The 27,342-nt window shown below is 36.1% G+C and overlaps 3 protein-coding genes across 3 annotated transcripts; all 3 read right to left on the bottom strand.

Moving 5' to 3' along the window:
* Positions 1-3,494: 3,494 nt before the first annotated feature.
* On the bottom strand, positions 3,495-18,671 carry LOC107815486 (DNA topoisomerase 6 subunit B). The gene is made up of 19 exons (XM_075244870.1): positions 18,350-18,671; positions 18,183-18,235; positions 14,339-14,436; positions 14,121-14,226; positions 13,868-14,002; positions 13,660-13,711; positions 13,336-13,400; positions 12,846-12,952; positions 12,666-12,768; positions 12,446-12,531; positions 12,118-12,314; positions 9,478-9,593; positions 9,251-9,336; positions 9,078-9,150; positions 8,153-8,244; positions 7,701-7,839; positions 7,535-7,629; positions 7,283-7,457; positions 3,495-3,884 (listed from the first exon to the last, which is right to left on the bottom strand). The coding sequence occupies exons 1-19, from the start codon at positions 18,429-18,431 to the stop codon at positions 3,738-3,740; spliced, it is 2,007 nt and encodes a 668-aa protein (XP_075100971.1). The 5' UTR covers positions 18,432-18,671; the 3' UTR covers positions 3,495-3,737.
* A 348-nt stretch (positions 18,672-19,019) lies between these two features.
* On the bottom strand, positions 19,020-21,680 carry LOC142176269 (uncharacterized). Its single transcript, XM_075243400.1, has 4 exons — positions 21,566-21,680; positions 20,906-21,343; positions 20,510-20,810; positions 19,020-19,032 (listed from the first exon to the last, which is right to left on the bottom strand). The coding sequence occupies exons 1-4, from the start codon at positions 21,678-21,680 to the stop codon at positions 19,020-19,022; spliced, it is 867 nt and encodes a 288-aa protein (XP_075099501.1).
* A 1,194-nt stretch (positions 21,681-22,874) lies between these two features.
* Positions 22,875-23,861, bottom strand: LOC142176268 (uncharacterized). Its single transcript, XM_075243399.1, has one exon. It carries the CDS (start codon positions 23,859-23,861, stop codon positions 22,875-22,877), a length of 987 nt encoding a protein of 328 aa, XP_075099500.1.
* Positions 23,862-27,342: the final 3,481 nt, after the last annotated feature.

Genomic DNA, 27,342 nt, shown 5'->3' with positions numbered 1-27,342 from the left:
ATTTTACTTCACTTTTCTCTAATTTAGTCAAACGTAGAAATAAAGAAAATAAAATATTGAGAGAATAAGGAAAAAGGAATCTTATTGATGATCGCAGCTTCTTCCTAGAACAAGATCTTCAAATAGCAGAAAGTAAAATGTAAGCGACTGACAATATTATTTCAGGAATTCTGTGATGATCTTATAAAATATGGTAAGGTGTGTTTATACGAGGGTAGAATACGTAACTGCTTTCCCCTAATTAATTCGCGTCTGTTACTAATATTTATTACATTAATTGCTCGTTACTTGGGTAATTTGTAACGTCTATGGTAATAATAAACAATCGCACATAATGAGGGATTATATTGATTTTTTTCATATTCATGGCTATTAATGAATCTTCCTTCCTTATAGTCTTCGATTGCGCGTATCTCTTCTTTCTCAGTTCTCAGATACGGTTTCTTTGTAACAACCCCAACCCCGTGGGTGTTTTTCTATGCTTTTATTCTAACTTTCGTTCTTCTTTATTGTTCTAACTCTTGTGTCGCATGTCAGCATATCATTAATCTACGTGTCGAGTCTATTTTTCCACCAAAACACTCACAACTTTCAATAATTCAAGTTCATTTACCTTTCCAAAGTTGAAACTTATAAAATGAATTTTTTTTTATTAAGTCATCAATCATTTCTTTCATTTTTTATTACTGCTTCCACATAAACATCTAATACTCTGCATTAATTAAACGATCAATAAAATGTGGCCAGGGAGTATTATTTTCAATTAGATCTTCTGAAGGGATAGAAAATCCAACTCGAAATGCATAACAATGTCCGGTATGCAGCTTCTTGTATATCAAGTTACAATTTTATAGCGAAGTGCTTTATATGATTCAGAATATGATAAAGATGCAAATTTGGCTTCTCAGTAATTCCAAAAGGAAACAGAAAAGGATTCTGGAATAATTCACACCCAAACAAAAAAAGGAGAAGAAAATGGGAAGAAATAAATATGACGTGGCAAATAAAACACGTTTACAACCTTAAGATCAGAGATTTATTTGGGTCTTTTACCTCGTTGTTTGTCTTTTATATGAAAGGAGACCACGTTTGTGCCATAGGGAACTTCAGATATGTCTACATTCAATGTATTTGTGCTATCAGCTACAAGAACATGCATGCATGCCTACCACTTGCTTTGGGCCGCTCCTACTAATATTCCGAATTCGCGCATGAAAATCTCACGTTATTTGAGTTCAAATTCAATACTTATTATCAACGAAAAAACGGTACTTATCATTCTCACATAATCTATTGTGATTTACATTCTTTGATTTCAAATTCGAGACTTAACATTAAAAATAAAGTGGTATTTATTATTCTCACCATAATCTATAGTGGTTCATGATTTTTAATTTAACTAGTCTCTATTTCACCAACACATAACAACACATATATCTCATGATAATTAGTAAAAAATATTATCAAAATTAATAATATTTTAAGTTTTCATCCTATAAAAGTTAATGTAATTAAAGATTTAGAAAAACGAAAAAAATGTAGGTTCTGTTTGGGAATGTTTCTCTTTTATTTTTTTTATTTTTTTTTGAATTTGAAAAATTAGAATAAAAACTTAGGTAACTTCAAAAAGAGATTTATTGGTTTTATTATGTCGCAATGCAAGAAAATAATGAAGTTTTTACTCACTCAATAGTTATTGCATTTCCTTCATTAAACAAGAAAAATAATGAAATTTTTAATTAATTAAAAAGGTCAAACATGAAACAACGGATCAAAGGAACTAATGGAAGAGCCAGGTTAATTCTTCGTGATTGATTTCAGTAGGCCAATTGAAAAGGTTGAGGTGTCCCAATTGGTCTAGCTAGTCTCAGTCTATGTTTTCCTCTTTAACGAGCCTTAGACGACGCGAATCCCAATTAATCGTGACTTAAAACGGCTACCAAACATCCAGTAAGAAAATAATAGCAAGTAGCAAATAATCAACCTTCAGGAAATTAAAAATGTGGTCTACACTACAAGAAGCATATTTCAAATAACTGCTTTTATTGAAATAATTATTAGTTGTTGATTGTATCTTGTGACTTATATATTGTGGGTTAGATTCATGGATATTTATCCAAGTTTTAATCTATTGTATCAAACTCATAAAACTCATTCACTTAACGGAATTATAATTCAACTATATCTATATGTCATACTATAACATAAAATAAAGAATGCGATAAATGTTAAGTTTGGTCCTGAAACACAAGCAGACTACTACTTCATCAACTCACCCTTCATATTGATGTGAGATACTTAAAAAGGATTTAAAAGCCCTTTTTTTTATCCTCGTAAAAAAAATAAAAAAACTTAATGATCACGTGCCACATGCTGCGGTTATCAGGTGAAGTTGCAAAAACAGATTTTTTTGTTTTTTTATGTAATGCCAAAGTAAATTTTTGTTGACGTGGCTGTAATTACATAGCAATTCTACACATGTTGTAGCCTATTTGTGTTTTTTTTAAGGCCAAATTTTAGCATTTTCAGATGGTCTATAAAAATAGTAGGGTTATTTTTTCGCTACAAAAATTAATTTTATGACTTTAACTTGGTACAATAAACTACAAGTTGAATGATCATCTATGAAATTAACTCGTTATCTTAGCACTAAATATGAGTTCAAGACAGATCGATGAGATAGTATAGCTTGGAGACAAGAGCCATGGTACATGGTCTGTATGGCGGTTGAACATGCACGGTTTCATCAGATTGCTATTGGAAGAACCCTTTCAGCACCATTCTAATTCATGTGCCTGTTTGTAATACAAGTCATTTGCCCTGAACTGCTCTCATAATATTTCTTTACCTTTTCTTCATTGGAATTTGGCACTACAGCAAGAAACCAAAACACCCTCCTCACATAGACATCTAATTTCTTATTTTTGTAAAATAAAAGTGATGTTTGACCAGCTTGGATGCACCTCAACTATTTGTAGGTACCTTGTCACATCAATACTAGGTAACTTTGCCTACAAAAGTTTTAGGCAGATGGAAAGAAATTACCTTGTGTTTATTGTCTCGCTGCTAGGCCACACCCTTGGGGCACATGATCATCCATCTATCATCAAGGGTAAAGGATTCATCTGTTAGTTGGAGGGTCCAAGGCATTGACTTTGTTTGTGTCACATTCTGCTTGTTGCAGACTAATAGGTGGAGTAAACAAACGTAAGTAGGAAATCGAATTTCATGTTCTAGAGTTTATAATTTTCAACAATTTTTCTTTCTAGTTGTTCAAAGCATCTCAACTCGTGGGTTATAACGTATACTAGCATCAAGCTTAATTAAACTTTGCAAGTTCAAAGAACTTATGGACTTCTATCTGAGTAGCAATTTTTTCATCATCGTCCTTTTGTTCCCTTAACTGATTCAAGGAGAGAAAAACCAAAAGATCATCAGAGAAATCGTCAGCCAATATTCCAACATACAAATGGTACTTAAAGACAAACTTTTAAGCTACAAAGTCGTCACTAACATACTCAGAGAATGGGAAAATGAATCTTTGACCTCAAATTTACAATGTGCGACGACGATTCAGTAAACATCGTTGCAATGAGTAACATTATCTCTCCCTATGTCACCACATAATTGTCGTGGCCTTGTTCACCTTTAAATTTCTATAATTCAGATTGATACAAACCAATGAAAAATGATATCAGAAAAAAACACATTCCTGTGACAAGCCAGCTAGAAAATAACTAGTGATAGAGTCTGAAAACAAATACGGGGCTTTTGAAGTCGATGAAGTTCTTATCTTCATCCAGTGACTCTATGTATATGTCTTCTCGGGGTTCTTCATTCACTCCGCTCTGTGTGGCATACTCCAAGGCCATTTCATAGTCCACCTGCAAAACAAAATAGTCAAACGACATAGTAGTTCGTTGTTACAGACCCTTTCTTGTGGGTTTTCCAGAAAAAAGATTAGCAATATTGGCTGGCTCTATGGAATCATCTCAGTTTTCCAACTTTACAGCTGGGAAAATACTTAATCGCACCCGGTGTTTACACCACATTCACAAATTAAGTGAGAATACATATTGTGATGACCCAAAATGTCATCTTGGAATTAAATAATTATCTCGGTATTTTAAGACCTTGAAAAGCGCTATCAATAATTCCTCGACTTGCGTGTGCAGTCCGTATAATTTTCTGGAAGGCTTTTATGTGAAAAGATGGATTAAAATATGAATTAGAGCTTTAAAACTCAATTGAGTTGACTTCGGTCAATATTTTGAGCAAACGAACCTGGATCCGAGTTTTGACCATTCTAGTAGTTTCTTATCGTGATTTGGGACTTGGTCATATCCCCCGAAATCGAATTCAGAGTTCCCTAGATCAAACTATCGTCATTTAACGGAATCTAGAAATCTAAGGCTAAAGATTTCTTAAGTTTGACCGGAGATTTGACTTTTTGATATCGGGGTCGAAATCCAGTTCTGAAATTTTTCATAGCTTTGTTATGTCATTTATGACTTGTGTGCAAAATTTGAAGTCAATCGGATTTGATTTGATAGGTTTTTGCATCGAATATAGAAGTTGGACGTTCCTAGTTTCATTAGGCTTGAATTGGGGTGTGATTCGCGATTTTAGCGTTATTTGATGTGATTTGAGGTTTCGACTAAGTTCGTATGATGTTTTAGGACTGGTTGATGCATTTTTGTCGAGGTCCCGAGGGCCTCGGGTGGATTTCGGAAGGTTAACGGATATAAAAGGCTGCTGAAATTTTCTGGGCAGTTTTTGCATTTTTCGCACGTGTGAACAGTGACTGCACCTGCGTGAACAGTATCCGTGTACAGTAACCATGAACAGTATCCACGGAAATTCTGGACAAAATGTTGAGTTCTGAAAATGGGACCAAATTGGAGCTAGGGAGAGGCGATTTTCGGGAGATTTTTAGAGAAAACAACGGGGTAAATGTTCTTAACTTAATTTTGGTTAGATTACCTAAGCTATTACTAGTTTTGGCATTAAATCTGTGAATTTAGTTGGAAAAGTTGGAAAACCCTCTCGGATAGATTTGAGGATCGAAATGTTATCGAAATTTAGTAATTTTGGTATGGTTAGACTCGTGATTGGATGGGGGTTCATATTCCATAATTGTAATTGGATGGGGGTTCATATTCCATAATTTTTGTCGGGTTCCGAGACATGGGCCCCACGGGCAAATTTTTAGTGCAATTTCGGATTTTTAATGGAAAATGTAGAATTTCATGTGGAATTAATTCCTATAATTTTTATTGACTGAATCGAATTATTGTGGCTAGATTCGAGGCATTTGGAGGTCGATTTGAAAGGAAAAGGCATTGCGGAGTAGAATTTTGCTCGAATTGAGGTAAGTAACGGTTATAAATCTGGTCCTGAGGGTATAAAACCCCGGACATTGTGACGTATGACTATTTTGGAAGTGATGCACGTGCTAGGTGACGGGCGTGTGGGCGTGCTACGGGATTGTGACTTGGTCCGTCCCGCGAGACTGTGGAATTAATTGGCCAACTGTTTAATACATGTTTCCTCTGTTTTCATAGAAATTGACTGTACTTCATGTTAGAAATCATGTTTAGGCCTTATGTGATCATTGTTGAGACCTGCGAGGTCGTGTACTTGCTGAATTAGCTGCTAAGTTATTGTTTTGTACTCAGTCATAGCTTTTCTTGCTTATTATGCCTCTGCCTCTTACTGTTCATTGTTGATATATGATATTACTTATGTTTGGGCCGTTTATATGATTTCTGAGAGCCCAAGAGACTGGAGAGATTGATGACTGAGTGAGGCCGAGGGCCTAAATATGAGGTTATTGATACTATAGCACGTGAGTTGTCCGTGCGGATCCAAATATTATATTATAGCGCGTGAGTTGTCCGTGCGGATCCAAATATTATATTATAGCACGTGAGTTGTCCGTGCAGCACGTGAGTTGTCCGTGCAGATCCAGATATTATTATAGCACGTGAGTTATCCGTACAGTTTATAGCGCTTGGGCTGAAGGAGCCCCTCCGAAGTCTGCACACCCCCAGTGAGCGCAGTCGACTACATATATGGATCGGGCTGCACGCCGCAGCGGTTATTATGAGGTACCTGCTGAGTGTGAGTGCTGATTGATGAGAGTTGAGTCATGAGGGACTGAGAGGCTTGCCTGAGGGGCTATATATACATACATACGAGTGACGCTTTGCCCGAGGGGCTTGTTTTGTGAAATTACTGTCTTCACTCATCTTTATACTGAGCCTCTATTGAAAATGTTAAACAAATGTTTTGAACAACTTTCATTCGAACCGGAGTTTTTTTTTAGATGTTTGGAATTAAATTATTGATTTGGTTTTGTTATTTCCACTGAGATTTTTAAGTTATGAGATGAGCTGAGTGACTGTTGCCTTGAGAGGTTGTATTTGTTTTCAGTTAATTGCTACACTTAGTTGCTATTTATCCTTGTCGTACATATTTATGGAATATTTGATATGAGTTATTTGAGTATGCACTGATGAGACTTAAACTATTAAATTGAAAGTATGGCTATTCTTATTGAAAGTTATTGAGATAACTGTATTTGCATAGCTCGTCACTACTTCTCAGTTCCTTATTTATTTCTGTTACTTACTGAGTTGGTGTACTCACGTTACCCCCTGTACCTCGTGTACAGATCTAGACACTTCTGGTCACGGCGGTTGCTGATTGAGGAGTCAGACTCAGGAGACTATTGAGGTAGCTGTATGGTGTTCGCTGACCTTGACTCTCCTTTCCTTTCATGTTGTACTGTTCTATATTTTCAGACAGTATTTTATCAGTCGGATGTTGTTATCATTTAGATGCTCATGCACTCAGTGACACCAGGTTTTGGGGATGGATTGTTTAGTACTTTTGGAGTTATATTCTATTCTAAAAGGTTTTATTTAATATTAACTGCTTCCGCCTTTATTTAAAAGTTCTATTGTGTTGAGATGTTGAGTTGAGGCTTGCCTAGTACCACGATAGGCGCCATCACGACAGGTGAGATTTTGGGTCGTGACACATATCAATTAACTTACTTGCACCCGGTGTTAGATATATGTGTTGCATTCATTCATTTGGTGCAAACAATTGGTGCGGGTAAATTTTTCCTTACAGTGGCAAGCAGGTTTACAACCATTTTCTTTCTCAAATTCATAAGAGGCTAGAAGCATCCAATCAAGTTAATGGTAGCAGTATTTGACCATAATGCGATACAAACTTCTCTGCACTAGAATAACATATACACAGGGATGCTTACCTTTTCAACATGCTGAGCAAGCTTTTCTCTCAATGTATCTTTCGTTATTGAATTAACTGAAACTTGTTTTAGTATGTCTGTTTCGTCATTCCCGTAGCGTTTCCTTTTTGACGCATGCAGATTTGCCATCTCTTTTAGGACGATATATATAGCATTAGTAGAATCAGGGATATACCTGCGTCCAGTAGAAAATTAGCATTGAATTTGACTGATGAAACTCAAACTATTATCAGCCTAAATGATCAAGCTTACTTGCTCAAATTCCGCTTCCTTTCCTGCTGCTCACGAGCCTGAATCCTTTTTACAATCTTTGCTTTGAGCTGATTGCAACACTGCTGAATGGCTGTCTGCAATACTGATTTATTAGCCTATGAAAAAGCCACTCAGCGATTTATGAACCAAGGACAATAGGAGTTACCTTGACAGCAGAAGCTATCTCACTTATGTCATCTCCGATATACTCCTTCCCAGTCCCCTTGAAGGGAATTTTGGTGCTAACGATGCTGACAAAGACACCAATCTTGTCTTGTGTCTGGTTTATCTTGTAACTGTTCCAACTATAAATGACATCTTATTACAGTCTGCAGTTCAATTTGCAGAAATTTTCCCCACCCTCACATAAAAAGGGAAAAACCAACTAAAAGCGACAAAAGAATATGAGAAAGAGAAAAGGAGCCTCGTAGGAAATTATTTCTCCCCTGTTCTAGGGTGGCAAAAAGGGGAGCCCACAGAAGATAACATCTTCTATAGTACTTGCTCACAAGAAATTTAGGAAAAGGAGAAAACATTTTCTATGAGAGAACAAGCAGAGTTTCTTGATTTCTTAGCGAATGAGAATTACGAGCAACTTCGTAGGCTTTAAATGCTTACTTGATTCTCTTCAAAGCAGTCCTGGTAACAACATCAGCACCTTGCTCAAAAAGAAGCGGAATCCGATTAGCAAATCGGAATATATTCAGCCCCTAAAATTTTGGTCAGGCATAGTAAGTGCAACAATATGAGATAAAGAAATTCAGAAGATATAAAAGTTGTAATAATAGGGCTAACACCAACTGATGAATCATGAGGCAATAAGCTAGGAGAAGCAACAAAAGTTCTATGGATCAGAATTTTCTAACACTGACATTTGCTTCTCTTTTCTTCTATTTCTTTTCCATGTCCGTTATTATCAAAAGAAAGGAAACACTGTCATCCAATGAATAGAACTTCAACATCTATTTAGGGGTCGTTTGGTACCAGGGATAAGGATAATAATCCTGGAATAGAATTTGGGATTGTATTTATCCCATGTTTGGTTATAGGTATTAGCTAATCTCGGGATAAATTTTACAGTAAAATAGTGGGATTAGCTATCCCTTATAGAAGGTAGGATAGCTAATTCCATGGGATATCCTTATTTATCCAACCATTGTACCAAACGACCCCTTGTTCGAGAATATGGGAAGACCAGATGATGTCCTCTGCAGGCAAATATTTACTTCTTACAGCTCCTAGAAAGTATATCCTTATCACCAAGTGACCCTCAAGAACCTCACCATGCGGTAACTTCAAGCTCAAAAGCGAAGAAAAAGAATTTGACCATCATATAGTGCTTCCACAATCATTTGATTAGGTTTGTCCAATGAAATCAAATCATAATTCACTACTGAACGAATGCAGATTAAGACACATTCTGATGGGTCCTTTGCTTATAACATTGGTGATACAACATATTGTATAGCCACAATCAGTATCGGGACTAGACGTGCTTCATTCTCTATCTTTTATATACTTTACCATAAGGGAGATTTCTCACTTGTTTAACATCTTTCCCACCAACACTAACTCCAGCTTCCACGATAAATGGATGGCCTTCGAATACTTGAGCACTGGACAGAAGTCGTAGTAACTTTTAATACTTCTATGATTTGTATGATAAAATCAAAGGATTCAAAAGATAAAAGTAGATGAAAAGCTTTATATACTAACCTTCCAGAAAAGGTAGCAACCATATCTGGATGCAGTTCTTTTATAATACCAAGACGTAGATTATATTCTCCAGCAGGACTTAGAATCTGCAATATGGCTTGTTATTGACATGCAAAAATTAGTACAAAACATATACACAATAAAACTGGGAATCGACATAACATTTATAATTTGGTGTCGCTAAAAGCAAATGGAAAAGAGGCAAGAACTTCAAAAGAGGAACTTACATCACCACTGGGATCATCAAATTTGGCTTGACGAAACAACTGATGGATGCGAACTATTTGCTGTGGTGTTAGAGATTTAACTGGCATTTTAGGGTTAAAATCGGGACCCATCTCCCCTAGAATGTGAAAGAACATCCTTCTTTAGTTATAATGTACAATGACCGAGGGCATTTTATTGTTATGTAAGTGAATGAGTAGTATGCTACAGATATAAGTACATAAGTAACAAGGGATAGAAATGTTCATTATGGAAATTCCAATATCCATGATGAGAGATTGGTGTATCAACAAGTAGTTTTAATGGTAATAAGGTTTTCAAGAGAGCACAAAGCACAAAAACATATTCGAAATGCAACTCTAGCAAGGCAGTGTTCAGCATATCACATTAATTTTTTACTACAGTACCAAAATCAAACTTGAATTTTTACAATGCCACACAACCTAGCAGTAGGAGCATAGTTCTCAGCATAGTTCATATTTCACATGCCTAGCCACACTTGCCAGAGGAATTTCCGGACCCAGAATTAGCCTGAACGTAACATTCATGTAATTCACATTCTCTCGTGAAAATCCCAACTTATGTTTCAAATTTGCTTGTCTGATTTTACTGTAGTAGCTTCTAAGGACCTTAATGCTCAAAATAAAACTACATTTGACCTCGTCAATTTCTTTTACTGTTGTGTAATCTGTATTCTTACCTGCCACCAGTCTTCCATTTAAGTTTTTCCTCTCTATGTTATTATTTGTAGGAGACATAATATTAAACTTTTGAGTTTACTGAAAGTGTACTCCCTCTATCAGCTTAAACTTTTGGATGAGTTTGTCACACACTTCAACATGGTATCAGAGGGGACAAAAGTCTCTCACTGCCACTCATTATGAAAAAGAACTCCACATGCTTCACCATGAAAAATAATCATGCCCGCACATGAAGGAGCATGTTGAAGGCATAATATTAAGTAAATAAAAGTATCCTCTTTCAATCAACTTAATCTTTTAGATGAGGCGGTCACACACTTCAACATTATTCAACTATGAAATCTTGCTACTCAATTAATTCAAAAGGAGTCTTTCATAATGAGAAATATGGAAAAATTTACTACTCCCTCAGTTTCATTTTTATTTATATAACCGAAAAGCCGCTCAGGGTCACTTTATATGACAGTGGTTTACTGGACATAGAATTGAAATATTAATTTGACTTTTTAATTATACTAGTGATAGTAAAAACCAAATGAATGAATTTTTTTATTAGGTAAATAAGTAATGATTGGGAAGTTGGGGAAATAAAGATAACATCACATCAAAATTTAAAATTCGAATAGTAAAAAGAATTTGAATTTTTGAAAATTGCAAGAGTTGTAGACAGTAATGTCGGAATTCCATCTTGACATAATAAAGAGTGATGTCCAAAGCGCAGAGAGATCAGAAGTAGGCTATTGGATAGGGCATTCCTGCTTAGCCCAAGGCTTACCTTAATAAAGAAACCATGTCAAACATTTTAGAACGTCTTAAAACAGAAAGAGTATCATATAAATTAAAATGGAAGAGTATTACATTTTGGTTATCATTCTTTAGTTATAGAGGAAAGGATCTATAACTTTTTTGTTGTCGACGAGTAGTGACACCCATTAAGGCAAAAAAAAAAAATTGTTGGTTGTGTTTAAGAAGCTTAGTTTACTGTAAGACTTAAATTTAAAATTTTGAATAACTTAATAAGACCTGGATGAATAGACTACATCTCTTCCCTCAAAGAGGAAACACCATACTATGGTGTTCACTACAAAAAGGTACTAGAAACACTATAAAACCTACATCCATCACAATTTGTTTAATACAATTTTAAATATCCCAAAATATTTGAGACACTTTTTGAGAAGAATATTTTACAATGTTATATTATACGATGTTCGGATTTCTTGAATTTAGCTACATTTAACCATTTAATTTACTCTTTGACGTGATATCTTTCTTTTCAATCTATCTTTGCAACCATATTATAATCCAAATCTCCAATTACTTTTTACAGATCAACTTAATATTTTAAATCTATATCTTGTCAAGCCTGAAGGAAGGAGTATATTGATATCTAAATTTTTTTTAAAAGAAACTTTGCATTGTGATTTAATGAAGCGATGCATTTTTGTGTCCTAGAATTTGAATTTCGATCGACAAATCAAAGATTTCATTCTCAAACTTTTTGCTACAACCAAAGAGAATGAATCTTAACCCAAAAAAAATGTATATGAAATAACCAAAAACATAATGAGATTAGCACTAGAAGTGGCAACCACGGAAAATAGGCTTATCATAAACATTGGAGTTCCATATAAAAGCCAATTATTAAAAATACAATCTCCGTGCATAAAAAGCCAATTGAAATGCAAACTTATCTTCTGTTAGTCTGATAGTAAGGAAAAATTTATATTTTTTCCAACTCTATTAAGTTGGTGAGCAGTAACAACAAACTGTTGTCTGCTAGTGGCTGAATGGAATGCAATCAACAGATGAACTATTTTCCATTGTCAACAATACATAGAGCATGTACGTAATCTTTAGCCAGACACCCTTGACTGCCAACTAATTTTGTTTTATCAAGGGATCTCAAAGAGATGAATGCAATCAGTTTCAAGTTCTCACCGATTAAACGCTCTGCATGACACTTCCCAATGTTTACAAATTCATGCTGAAGGAACTGCAGAAGGGTCTGTTTTGATGTCTCCGTTATAAGCCGTTTGATAAGAAGTATATCCACAGCTGATGGATGGTACTTGGTCTCAAGAGGAACTGGAGGCATTATGTCCGTTCTTCTAGCAAACCTAATTATCACGTTTTTCCTACAATAAATTCAAAATAAAGTGAAACCGAAGAAATTCAGGACATGGTTTATGAACTCAAAGATAGTGGATGTGCTTGTAGCCTTGCACAAACAAATTAATTCAATCAAGGAGGGGGAGAGAGAGAGTACTCTGGAGAATCTGATATGAATTGGAAAAGGAATTGTGCATACGGCGTAATGACGGCCATTTGTCGCATATAATGCAATATTTTGGACTGTAAACGAAGAAAGAAAATATCAGTTTTCAGAAATATAGAAGGTGCATCAGTTGGTTAAGTTGCTTTCACTGCCTGAATGAGGTGAAACTTGGGAGGACATCTGTCACAATGACAATGTAAAAACTACATACTCGGTAGGTTGTCCAGTTCCCTTCAATAACAATCTGGATTTCAGCACCATGCCACCATTCTTTGTTTTCCCGTTTTTCATGTACATGAATGTGAGGAACATTCCTGAAGCAAAGGCGTAATGCAGTGAGGTACCACGAAACAAAATTCTATGTTACTATGCATTCTGAAATATAGCTTACTTGTGAATATCAATATCCAGCCTACAGAATGAGGTATAACTTTGGCTCTTCATGGAAGATGTAATCTCAATGGGAAGTCCTGTACTCATCTTGGACCAAATCAATGCCTGTAGAAATGAGAGAAAAGGAAATGAAGGTATATGTTGACATCCATTGAAATCCGTTTCTGGATGAACACAACTAAACTGGAAAAAAGAATTACAGGCTAAAATCACTGGGAGGATCACTCTAACAGTATGAGAATATTCTCTTAGTTCAGAGAAATTATCCACCCACTCACCCTCACAACCACCTCTTAAAACAGATAATAGCAACAAGGCAGAGAAGATACCACAAACAACTAAGACACTAAAATGTAAGACCAGAAGAGATAGAAGATCAACACTAACCTAATGTTACAGAAATTATGTACTATGAGTGCAAACAATTTAGAGAAGGTGATTGTTAAAGAAAGTCAAATGATTAGGTCAAGACCAATTTCTGAACATACCATCTTTGCACCAAGACCAAATTTCCCACGTGTCTGTTTCAATCCATACTTTGTTCCAGACAAAACTGCAGAAGACACTTTCTTAGGAACAGGATCATGTGCAGCAATATTCAGTTAAAAAGAATCAAAGATTTCCACTTGGATCTACAACAATATCAGGAAAAACTAATCCTAATAACTAAACTAGAAAAGCCACTCGAAAACACCTCCGCTCCTCCCAATAGAAGGTCAAGAGAAAACAAAAGAAGTTGGAAAAAAACAAAAGGCAGGAATATGCAAAAATTTCGACTGGTAAAATAACTGGATATGGAGATCATATAAAACCTCGTCCAAACATATTCGGGATATCGTCATGTGGCATTCCTCTTCCATTATCCTATATTAGAAACAAGTACAGTGAGTTAAGTCATTCCGGAAATAAACTCCCTCTAACTTGCTAGTGAGATTGCTTTAATTCAACAATGTACAGTTGTTGTCTTCCATACTGAGAACAGCATCAGCATATAGAAGAACAAAGAGAAACAGGTCATACCTTGCATGTCACCCTATAATACGATGCCTCCCTACCCTTAGCTGCCTTTGTAGCTACAGGGTCTTTTCCTTTCTTCCCAAGAGCAGCATTCTTTGCTTGAACCTCTAGAAGACGAGCTTCCTTGGCAAGTCTTTTCTGTAGCACAACAGGTAGAAAACTAGTTCACTACTGAAATCCGCTAAATGTCAAACAGTCAGCATAAGATGTAAATCAGAACGCCATCCAAGTGAGACCAAAATCACTGCTTACACACCTCACGAGCCTTTGCTGTCTCAAAATCATCATAAAGAGCTTCATCTCTTCGTTCGTGGTCAGCCAGACCAATCATGGAATTAAACTTACTTTTGCCGATCTCTTCACTACAGGAGCATAACAAAAACCAAAACAAAGCTATGACGAATGGTTCTCCATTAATGAATTTTTGTTAGCTCATTAAAGCAGTTACTAAAATAGACAACAATAATCACTTACATGGTTATCTCTACAACAGGAAGTTCAGATATGGATTCAGCAGAATCAAGTGCATTCTCAACAAGTTCTCTCACAGTAGTGTAAAGACATTTTCCAGGCTGAAAAATTGAACAAAGAGTAACTATAGACAACCTATAAATATAGGAACGTTTTATGCGAGTTTCATACATTTGAAATGGCCAATTTGGCTAATATACTTTAAATGAGAAGTATTCTTCACCGTTGGCAAAGGTGCATGGTTCGAAGGTACAGCCACACCTCAAGTACATTGGTTAGGGTGAAGAGAGGCGTGATTTAAAGCACATTAGTGTATCATTGCTGAAGTAAGTTCCACCTCATGAAAATTTTAAGCTATAAAAAATGAAGAGCCTATTTCATCGCCCTCAACATGCCCTTCAATATGGACAATTTTTTGCGATTGATGGCAACAATGTCTGACCTTAAAACCTCCACCTACTCTACTATAATTATGAATTTTGGGGACAACTCTTGAAAAGGGGTACATTAATTAACTGATGACAGTGAGTTATCAACAGTCTGATTACATGCTAAGCAGGGGGCATATGGAGGTTAAATTTTCAACCTTTTCTATTCTAAAAGGTACCCACAATTTTGAGGTACCAGCTTCTCCTCTCCTATATAACCGTTGTTAACCAAGTGCAATATCTTCGTAAAGCTAAAGATTCAATGTATAGTTCTATGGAGACCATGCACCCCTTTGTTTCTCACTTTTGCTTTTACCCTTCGTTTGCATTCGTTTTTTCCTTTTCAGTAATCCATTTATGATTTCTGCTTCTTTTTTAAAAAAATTCTGCTTCTCTATCAAACTATTTCTCTAGGAAAATCTTTATATAAAAAAATTTCTCTTGGAAAATATTTAGTTCATACTTGATCTAAGTAGTCACACTGAGGCATGCATTTTTTTTTTTTAAATTACGGTAGTAATTAGAGATATGGAGGCAGACCCTGGAATCTAAAGGTTTCAAGTTAAGCCAGTGTTGTGAAGAGCGTGAAGCGAGGAAAAGCGACAACCCCCGTTTCACTTAAAGCGAGAAGCGCTCACTTTTTTGAAGTGAAGCGGAATTTTAAAAAAAAAATTAAAATAAGAGGAAGGGCGGTATACTATTCTGTTAAAAACTGGGCAGCATAAAAACAGTGAAAGAAAAACTGGGCAGCATTTCAACGAAGAGGAGAAGACTGAGAAGAAGAACCGAAGGGAAAAAAAAAATCGTCAACATTTCGCTTCTATTTGGAAGAAATCATCACATACCTGTTGCTGCTGGCCGTGTGTTTTAATAAAAGAACACTGAACACCTTTCTTTTTTACTTAAATAGGTTGGCGGGTGTTTAAAACAGAGAAGCGCTCGCTTCGGTCGCCTCGCTTCGCTTCTCGCTTTTTAGTGGGAAGCGCACGCTTTTATCTACCTGAGTCGCTTCATATAGCAGGAGCGGTAATGGGGTCGCCTCGCTTTAAGCGACCGCTTTTCACAACCCTGAGTTGAGCAGGACCAAGACAGAATACTTGGAGTGTAAGTTCAGTGGTGAGTCTCGGGAGGGAAAAGGGAGGTATGGCTGGACTCGCAAGTCATCCGTAGGAGAGGAAGTTTTAAGTACCTTGGGTCTATTATTTAAGTACCTTGGGTCTATTATTCCGGGAATGGGGAGATTGATGAAGATGTCACACATCGTATTTGGGCGGAATGGATGATATGGAGACTTGCTTCCGGTGTTTTATGTGACAAGGTACCACCGAAACTTAAAGGTAAGTTCTATAGAGTGGTGGTCAGAACAACGTTGTTGTATGGGGCTGAGTGTTGGCCAGTCAAGATCGCTCATGCCCAGAAGATGAAGGTAACAGAGATGACGATGTTGAGATGGATGTGCGGGCACACCAGGTTAGATAGGATCAGAAATGAAGTTATTCGCGACAAGGTGGGTGTGGCTCCTATTGAGGACAAGATGCGGGAAGCACAGCTTAGGTGGCTTGGTCATGTAAGGAGTAGGAGCACAGACGCCCCGGTGAGGAGGTGTGAGAGGTTGACATTGGAGGGCCTACGGAGAGGTAGAGGAAGGCCAAAGAAAAGATGTGGAGAGGTGATTAGGCAAGACATGGCGCAGCTTCAGCTGACTGAGGACATGACCCTTGATAGGAAGGTATGGAGGTCGAGGATTAGGGCAGTAAAGTAGGTAATTTAGATTGTTCATAACAGTAGTATTGGCACACAGTCTCGCTTTCCGTGGGTAGTAGGTTTTTATGACTAACCGTTGTTTTCTTTCATTGTGGATTACCTTATTATTAACTTGTTGTTTTTATTCTGCTTTTATATGGCTTTTTGGTACTGTCCCTTCTTGTCTATATTTTCATTAATGTGGTGTTTATGCTTTCCTGAGCCGGGGGTCTATTGGAAACAGTCTCGCTATCCTCACAAGGTAGGAGTAAGGTCTGCGTACACACTATCCTCCCCAGACCCCACGGTGTGGGATAAGACTGGGTATGTTGTGGTTGTTGTTGTTGTTGGTATCTAGGACAATTTGCACCCACCTAGACCTTGCACCACTTTGTTTCTCTTTTTTCTCTTTTACCTTAGTTTGCATTCATTTTCCCTTTTCAGTAATCCTTTTATGACTTGTGCATTTCTTTTATTGTGCTTCTCTATCAAACTATTTCACTTGGAAAATCTCTATAAGAAAATTATTTCTCTTGGAAAATATGTAGTTCATATTTGATCTAAGTTCTCACATTGAGGCATGCAAGATATTCTAACTTTTTTTGATAATGGTGATATCCAAACCAACTTGCGTGCATCTAAACTATTCCATCGGATACATGCTGTCTCTCACCAGCACAACTACTGGGTAACTTCGTCCACTAAGGCTTAGGTAGATTGGAAGAAATCACCTACTCCCTCTGTTCCAGTTTATAACCTATTTCCTTTTTGATCCGTTCCAAAAAGAATGAACCCTTTCTAAATTTTGTAACAATTTAGCTTAAAGTTACAACTCTACCCTTAATGAGAAGCTTTTATAACCACACAAATACTCTGGGCCCCATTTGGACTTATTTAGGACCACAAATTCCAAAAGTCTTCATTTTTTTCTTAAACTCTGTGCCCAGTCAAACAGGTTCACATAAATTGGAACGGAGGGAGTAATATTTTTTGTCTCTGTGAGATTTGAACCGGGTCTCCAAGGTTTTCACACACTTAATTGGCCATCCTAGTGATTTTTGTCCCCGTAGGATTTGAACCTGGTCTCCAAGGTTTTTACACACTTAATTGACCACTAAGTCATACCCTTGGGTGCGCAAAATTTTCTCAAAATAAAACCTGATACTTAAGATCTTGACTTAATGTTTATTGTTGGTGTTGTTATAAGCAGATCTTGACTTAATGTTTGTAATAAGTAATAACTAGAAACTCTACATATTTAGACTTGGGAATGTTTTCATTTGCATAAATAACGTGCACCTAGATTCATTCGGTACATACCTAACTTTGCAGGTAGCACTGCACCTTAGTTAATGACAACTTCAGTTACAAGTAATAATCACTCTTTTTTAAACCACGAAGGTGTTTGGGTCAGCTTGCGTGCACCTCGACTATTCATCTAGGTACTTGTTACCTCACATAACTTTGTCCACTAAGGCTTTTGTGAAAAAATAACCTGTATTTGCTTTCACTGGAATTTGAACCATAGTATATCACTCTTAAAATGCCAACAAGACAATAATATTTCATTGACAACCTTAAATTATTAAATATAATTATGATTGCACTAAACTATTTGAGATTGTAATCTGTATCATTAGAAATACAGAGAGATAATAAGCATGTAAGAAACTCACATTGTCAAAACCCGCAATGTTCTTGTTATCTGCAAAGAACTCAGCTGGAGACTCTGCATAAAATTAAAAACATAAACCGAAAGTTAAACAAGAAAAAAAACTACAAACGATTAAGCTCAGCAGTCTCCCCACACACACACGCGCGTAGAAAGAGAGAGAGAACAAACTCTGTTTGAGAACGCTATCTTTGGGTTTTCGAGGGGTTTTTGATTTGCCCTTCTTCGGTATTTCTGGACTATCACTCTCCATTTCAACTGATTAAAAAAAAAATTGAACTAGGGTTTTTACTTCAAATCAGCTAGGGTTTTTGTTCCCCTTTTCTAACTAAGCCTCTATTCATTGCTCATTTAGGAAGTATATACTGTTAAATGCATCCACCATTGAAGCTCCATTAGCAGACTGTAGTTTGTTAAAATGTGAGGACCAATCGGGTCAATTTCGGATGCCCGTAATACAATGGGGTTTGGCCCGATATGACTAGAGTAGATGCAAAAGGATAGATAATTTCTTTTTTGTTAAGAATTGTGGCTCAAAAATAACAATATAGAACAAGGAAAAACAAGTTAAGATATATAGAGAGAAAGAGAGAAGGAAAAGATTTTCTTCTTCAATTGTGTGTATTTTTCTATCTATTACAAGGCCTTTATATAGGCATAAATAGTGAAGAAAATATGTCATGGAATATGTCATTGAACATACAAAATATGTCATTGAATATGTCATTAAGCATTTGAGATGAAAAATCATGGAAGAAGAGTAGACATCCACCATAATGTGATATTTATTATAACACTCCCCCTTGGATGTCCATAGATAATGTGCCTCGTTAAAACCTTACTAAGAAAAAACCCTGTAGGAAAAAAATCTTAGTGAAGGAAAAAGAGTACACATATCTGTAATACGCTTTATTTGTTGCCTCGTTAAAAACCTTACCAGTAAAACCCAGTGGGACAAAACCTAGGCTAAGGGAAAAAGAGTACATCGCGTATCTTACTCCCCCTCATGAAAACATCACTTTATTTCTCGAAGACGACACATTCCAATCTTCTGTCTCAACTTCTCAAATGTTGAGGTTGGTAATGCCTTAGTGAACAGATCAGCCAAATTTTCACATGAACGAATCTGTTGAACACTAATTTCACCATTTTGTTGAAGATCATGCGTAAAAAAGAACTTTGGTGAAATGTGCTTTGTCCTATCTCCTTTTATGAATCTTCCATTCAATTGGGTTATGCATGTTGCATTGTCTTCATACAAAATTGTGGGTAGTTTGTCACACTTCAACACATTTGTCTTGGATAAGGCGTATTATAGACCTCAACCAAATACATTCTCGACTTGCTTCATGAATAGCAATTATCTCAGCATGATTAGAAGAAGTAGCCACGATTGATTGCTTAGTCGATCGCCAAGATGTGGCAGTGCCGCCACATGTAAACACATAACCTGTTTGAGATCGAGCCTTATGCGGGTCAGATAAATACCCAACATCGGCATAACCAACAAGATCGGGATTGCAATCATTGCCATAAAAGAAGCCCATATCGGTAGTCCCTTTTAGATATCGCAATATGTGTTTGATCCCATTCCAGTGTCTCCTTGTAGGAGCAGAGCTATATCTTGCTAAGACATTAACCAAAAAAGTTATGTCAGGCCTTGTAGTGTTAGCAAGATATATTAGTGCACCAATTGCACTAAGATATGGTACTTCAAGACCAAGAAGCTCTTCATTCTTTTCTTGAGGTCGGAACGGATCCTTATTTACATCAAGTGATCGAACAACCATCGGAGTACTTAATGGATGTGCTCCATCAATGTAAAACTGTTTCAATACCTTTTTTATGTAGGCAGATTGATGAACAAAAATTTCGTTTGCCAAATGTTCAATTTGCAAACCGAGACATAATTTTGTCTTTCCGAGATCTTTCATCTCGAATTCCTTCTTTAAACATTCTACGGCTTTGGGAAACTCTTTAGAAGTGCCAATGATATTCAAGTCATCAACATATACAGCTATGATGACAAATTCAAATCCAGACCTCTTAATAAAAACACAAGGGCAAATAGGGTCATTTTTGTACCCTTGGTTTAGCAAATACTCGCTAAGGCGATTGAACCACATCCTCCTTGATTGCTTCAATCCGTATAAGGATTTCTGAAGTTTTATTGAACAAGTTTCTCTTGAACTTTTATGTGCTTCAGGAACTTTAAATCCTTCATGGATTTTCATAAAAATCTCATTGTCTAGTGAGCCATATAAGTAGGTTGTGACAACGTCCATCAACCTCATATCAAGTTTTTCATGGACTGCCAAATTTATTAAATACCTGAAGGTAATTGCATCTACCACAGGAGAATATGTCTCCATATAATCAATGTCAGGCCTTTGCGAAAACCCTTGTGCCACAAGTCGTGCTTTATGCCTTATGATTTCACCTTTTTCATTTTGTTTTCGCACAAAAACCCATTTGTACCCCACTGGCTTGACACCTTCATGTGTTTGGACTATTGGTCCAAAAACTTCATGTTTTTCGAGTGAAGCCAATTCCACTTGAATTGCATCTTTCCATTTTGGCCAGTCATTTCTCCGTCTACATTCATCGATAGATTTTGGCTCAAGATCCCCATCTTTTTTGCATTACTTCAACTGCAACATTATATGCAAAATTGTTGTCAACAATAATGTTATTTCGGTTCTACCTTTTTTCCCGTAGAGACATAACTTATTGAGATCTCTTTATTTTCATCATTTCCAGGTACTAGAACCTCATGTGAGATCTTATCAATTATTATGTCTTTATGCTCCTCTTGAGCAATTGTCTCTATGTTATGATCAACTTGATCATTCGCTTCTTTCCTCTTTCGGAGGTTCTTATCCTTGGAACCGATTGGTCTACCACGTTTAAGGTGTGGCCTAGACTCTTTTTCATTATCATACTGTCCAGCTGAGACATCAATTCGAATTGGAGCATTTACAGCTGTGATATGCGATTTAGTAACCCGTGGAAGGTTAGTAAATGCATCTGGCAATTGATATGCAACATTTTGCATATAAATGATCTTTTGAACTTCTCGTTCATATTGATTTGTACGAGGATCCAAATGAGATAAAGATAATACGTTCCAATCTATCCCTTTTTTCACCTGTTTATTTTCTCCCCCTAATGTTGGAAAAACTGATTCATCAAAATGACAATCAACAAATCTGGCTGTAAACAAATCTCCTGTCATAGGCTCCAGATATTTAATAATAGAAAGAGATTCATAACCTACATATACTCCCAACCTTCTTTGGGAGCCCATCTTTGTGCGTTGTGGTGGAGCAATTGAAACATATACCGCACATCCAAAAATTCTTAGATGGGAAATATTTGGCTCCTGACCAAAAACCAACTGTAATGGGGAGACTTCATGATAAATGGTTGGTCTTATGCGCACAAGTGCTACTGCATGCAAAATAGCATGTCCCCACACTGAAAGGGGAAGTTTTGTCCCCATTAGTAATGGTCTAGCTATTAATTGGAGGCGTTTAATCAATGATTCTGCTAGACCATTTTAAGTATGAACATGAGCAACCAGATGCTCAACTTTTATTCCAGTGGCTATACAATAATCAGTAAAGACTTGAGATGTAAATTCACCAGCATTATCAAGACAAATTGTCTTAATTGCATAATCTGGAAATTGTGCTCTTAATCTTATTATTTGGGCCAACAATCTTGCAAATGCCATGTTACGAGTTGACAATAAGCACACATATGACCATCTTGTAGATGCGTCTATCAAGACCATAAAATACTTGAATGGTCCACATGGATGGTGTATAGGCCCACATATATCACCCTGTATACGTTCCAGAAATGCAGGGGATTCAATCCCAACTTTAGTTGCTGATGGTTTAATAACCAATTTTCCTTGAGAGCAAGCAGCACAGGAGAATTCCTTAAATTGAAGAATCTTCTTGTTATTTAATGTGTGTCTATTTGAATTCTCTATTATTTTGTGCATCATGTTAGAACTGGGATGGCCCAACCGGTCATGCCAAATGATAAAATCATTAGAAGTAGTAAACGTTTTGTTTACTATGGCATGTGATTCAACCACACCAATGTTTGTGTGGTACAACCTAGAAGAAAATGCAGGTAATTTTTCATGCACATATCTTTTACCCGCTTTTATTATAGTAATATAAAGGTATTCAACCTTTCCTTCGTTTGATGTCTCAACATGGTAGCCATTTTGGCGAATAACTTTGAAACTCAATAAGTTTCTTTGAGACTTACTACAATACAATGCATTATCAATAGTTAATATCGTTCCTTCGGGTAATAATAAGGCCGCTCTTTCGGAGCCCTCAATCAACTTTGTACTATCGGATATTGTATTAACATAGGCCTTTTTCATAACCAAATAAGAGAAAAATTTCTTTTCTCTTAATATTGTGTGAGTTGTAGCACTATCCAAAAGACATAAATCTTCATTACTCATCTTGGATCCAATTGAAGACTGGGGAATTTTAATTTCTTCATAAAAAAAAGAATAAAAGTACATCATGAGAAATATGGAAAACAAACATCTCCAACAACAACATAAGACAACTTAAGTACTACTTAAAAATAAAAACAACTTTAGATGAGATAAAAACACTGAAAATAACAACATAATTGCATTCCCCAATAGAATGATCAAACTTTAGTTTTGATCTCCAAAGAAATCTTCAACTTCCAAATGAGTAAGATCATCGAGGCCTTGAAAATCATCATCTTTCAAAGCAAGATTTGCCTCGGCATTGTCATCATTTTTGTTTGAAGGCCCTGCCTCAAAATCATTTTTAAAGGTCAAGTGTGACTCCACTGGGGCATTAGCAGAAGATGCTCCAACATTATTTGCCTTTCTTTTGATGGAGTTTTGATGAAGCATGACAAAATGCTCAGGTGCACGACATTCAATTTTCCAATGACCTTTCATGCCACAGCGGTGACAGTTACCACTTTTGCCTCTTGAAGGATTGTTTTGAGAACCCATATTGTTCTCTCGTTTTCTATTACCACCACGATGACGACTATCATATCGTCTCTTACCATTGCCATACCCACGTACATTCATATGGCCATGATTATTATTCTGTCTTTTTCCAGACTTATCACGTCTAGCTGCCATATTTGCTTCAGGAAACGGAGCTGACCTTGCGGGACGAGCTTCATGATTTTTCAGTAAAAGGGTGTTATGTTGCTTAGCCACCAGAAGGCATAAGATCAATTCAGAATACTTTTTAAAACCCCTTTCACGGTATTGCTGTTGTAATACCATATTTGAGGCATGGAAAGTTGTAAGAGTTTTTTTCAGCAAATTCTCATCATTCATAACTTCCCCACATAATTTCAATTGGGAAGTTATTCGAAATACAGCATAGTTATACTCACTTACGGTTTTAAAATCTTGCAATCGTAAGTGCATCCACTCATATCGAGCCCTTGGCAATACCGTAGCCTTAAGGTGATCATACATTTCCTTCAGGTCAGTCCACAATTCAAGTGGATCTTTCACTGTTAAATATTCAACCTTCAAACCTTCATCCAAATGATGACGAAGGAAAATCATGGCATTCGCCTTGTCCTGGCTTGATGCCTCATTACCCTGAGTAATGGTATTACCAAGGCCTTTAGCGGCTCTCAGCATCGAGAACCCATGATAGGTAATTCTTTCCAAAAATGTCAAGTGCCACAAACTCAAGCTTTGACAAATTTAACATAGTAAAAACTATCAAAGAAAATAAGTGAATTAGAAATGATTAAGATGATAGTGAAAATAAATAAATGGATATAAACATTACGAATGTTTAAATTGTGTTGCCATATAAAACATATAGTGATAATGATAACATTAATCTATTTATTAGTACTTATACAGATTTGAGAATGAAAGGTTACATATTATATCAAACAACAAATTCTATAAATGAAGACAAAATATACATAATAATATAGGTTTAAGGTGATGGATTTTAACGCCAATAACTAGCAATTTATCATGTTTGCCACAGTGTAGTGTGATTCATATTAATTCGTAATGATCACTTGTCATGATAACAATTTGACTTAATTCATACAATACAATACCACTAGAATGGCAAGAAGAGAAGAAGAAATGTAGAAGATAACCTGTTATACCTTTCGGATGAAGAATTGCACTTAACTTTCAACAAGGCTAGAGTCGTGCTGATAATGTGTTAAGAATTGTAGCTCAAAAATAACAATATAGAACAAAGAAAAACAAGTTAAGAGATATAGAGAGAAATAGAGAAGGAAAATATTTTCTTCTTCAATTGTGTGTATTTTTCTATCTATTACAAGGCCTTTATATAGGCATAAATAGTGAAGAAAATATGTCATGGAATATGTCATTGAACATACAAAATAAGTCATTGAATATGTCATTAAGCATTTGAGATGAAAAATCATGGAAGAAGAGTAGACATCCATCATAATGTGATATTTATCATAACATTTTTCTATTAATCTTTTCATTCTTCAATCGTTGTTGTTACAGAAATTGTAATCCTTCTACTATTTATAAGAATCTATTTAAATTGGAATGATAATTAAGTATTTGCTTTATTAAATTCAAGTTATCCATTTTTGGATTATGTAATAGGATAGGGCTTTGATAATCCGGATTAACCTAGGGGTGTCAATGATTCGGTTCGGCCGATTATTTTGTAAATTTTGTACCATACCAATTTTTCGGTTATTTATTATGTATAACCAAAATTAGACTTTTCGAAACCGTCTCAATTATATCGGTTTCTCTTCGGTATCGATACGATTCGGTTAATTTTCGGTATTTTTTTTTAAATGTCATGTAAAAGTCACTAGTAGAAGTAGAATGCAATAACATACATATTTTTATAGGACTTGGCAAAACTCTTGAGACATTTTTACATTTTAAAGGGTGATGAATTAAGAAAATATGAAAGATGGCTAGAGTATAGATCCATCAATTACTCTACAATAGCGTAAAAGAAACTAAACAAATTAATATAAAGAAAATATAAATCACACGAGTGGAAAGATATTAACCAAACTGGGATTGGGACTCAAGAATAAAGTTTATAAAAGATTAAATATTCAAAAAGATAAATTTAAATCATACGAAAGAAATATAATCAATACATTGTAGTTTGTTACTCCTAATCGCTATAATGCCTTGTGTCTTGCTAGTGAATATGCTAGAAATAATTTATTTTCGATGGGAGTAGCATAATAGGTTTGAGAATTATAATTTTGCGTTTGTTACTTGTTGGTTTGTAATTGTTTTCATAATTTCAAAACCCAAGAAAATTTAATATTTTATTATTTTTAAACTTAATATATAAATATATTTTTCACATGTAAATTTATTTGGCACGGTTCGGTATTTTTTCAGTTTATTTTCATAAAATAAAAAATATACCCTAATTATCGCTACAGTTATAGATTTATATAAAAACCTAAGATTGTCACACCTCCTTTTTGCGCACCTACCCCGAAGGATAAATGCGTGAGGGAGTTTTTCCATTTTAAGTGACATTATTCGAAAATGGGATTATTTATTTATTTCAGAGTCGCCACTTGGGAAAGGTTTGGCCTTTGGTGTCCCAAGTCACCGGTTTATCTCGAATCCCAAATCGAGGAAATTTTCGACTTTCCAAATGAAGTCTGCGAACCAGAAATTCTAAGTAAGGAATTCTGTTGACCCGAGGGAAGGTGTTAGGCACCCACGGATCCCGTGGTTCTAGCACGGTCGCTTAAATTGTTATAATGGCTAAATATCTGATTTTAATACATGTTATAACTTGTGTGCTTTTATTAAGTTTAAACCGCTTTTATTATTATTTTTTAATAGAATTGCAATGTCGTGAAAATGCATCTCGAACCACGTCGCAATCAATGCGCCCGTGGTTGTTAATACATTCCGACTCCGTTGAGATTGGGATTTGGGTCACATAAATGCGCACCCGAATTTAAGAAATTAAGTATCACAACTACGTCACGGGAACCGTACCCGTAATCACAATGATTTATTAATTGACCTAATTAACGAAAATTGATTAATAACATCTATCAATTCAACCAAATCTAACTTTTCATTAATTCATTAATCACTCTCACTATTCCAATGTACTAAATTAATAACGAGATGACAAAAGACAAAATACATTCACCGTACTATGGATAAAATGCTCAAAGTGAATCAAGGAAACACAATTATGATTTAAAATAACCACTTAGCATACTAGTTCAGAATGAAAAATGATAGGCATATATCCAAAGGTTTAATATGAGATTTAATCATAATCTTATATTCCAATAACTCAAAATTAAACCAGTTCATATTTTTTATATTCCAAATAAAGACAGCAATTCAAACATAGCAATTCATTTACTAAGAATACATCAACACATAAACGATAATGTCAATCACGAGAACATTTCATAAAGTCGTTCATTAGACGACAAGTTTAGGAGACAAAATCGCAAGAAGAAAGGAAAAGAATTAGACCTTTCATCGATTCAAAATTACAACTTAGAATACTAACCGGAAATGACCGCAACGGAACAGAAACTCGGGCAGCAACCTCAAGGTACCGGACCTCGACGAACAACGACGACCTCAACGGAAACGGAAAACTCGAACCAAGATTGCCAACGACCTCGACGGGCTGTTGGTGGTGTGGTCGACGGGTGGTTTGGGTGGACGACGAGGTTCGTGACTGGTCGACTGGGGAGCTGGGCAGCAGCCGCAGTGATGGTCATTTCACTGGTCGTTCATGGCTGCTGGACGGGTCGTTATTTTCTGGTTTGAGAAGAAAGAAGAAGGAGATACGTTGGGGAGGGGGTGTTCTGCCCGTGTATATCCGTGGTATATCGAATGTATATCGAATGTATACTCTGTCTGCGTTTTTGGGAGGGGTGTTCTCTGGCGATGGAGCTGGGCAGTGGTAGGGTGGTTTGAACAAGATGAAGAGAGGAGAAGGGGGGGTCTCCGATGGCGTGTCGTTTGGGGTGGTGTACGACGAAGTCGAAGGGGTTATGGAGGTGGTTTTCAGGCGAGGGGGAGATGGGGACGACGGACTGGTGGACTCGCTAAGGTTGTTGCTGTTGTTTTGGTTTTGGATTTT

Source organism: Nicotiana tabacum, chromosome 22, assembly GCF_000715075.1.
Source record: "Nicotiana tabacum cultivar K326 chromosome 22, ASM71507v2, whole genome shotgun sequence".
Taxonomy (NCBI): Eukaryota; Viridiplantae; Streptophyta; class Magnoliopsida; order Solanales; family Solanaceae; genus Nicotiana; species Nicotiana tabacum.
Note: the sequence above shows the minus strand (reverse complement) of the source record. Positions and strands in the feature narration are given on the sequence as shown.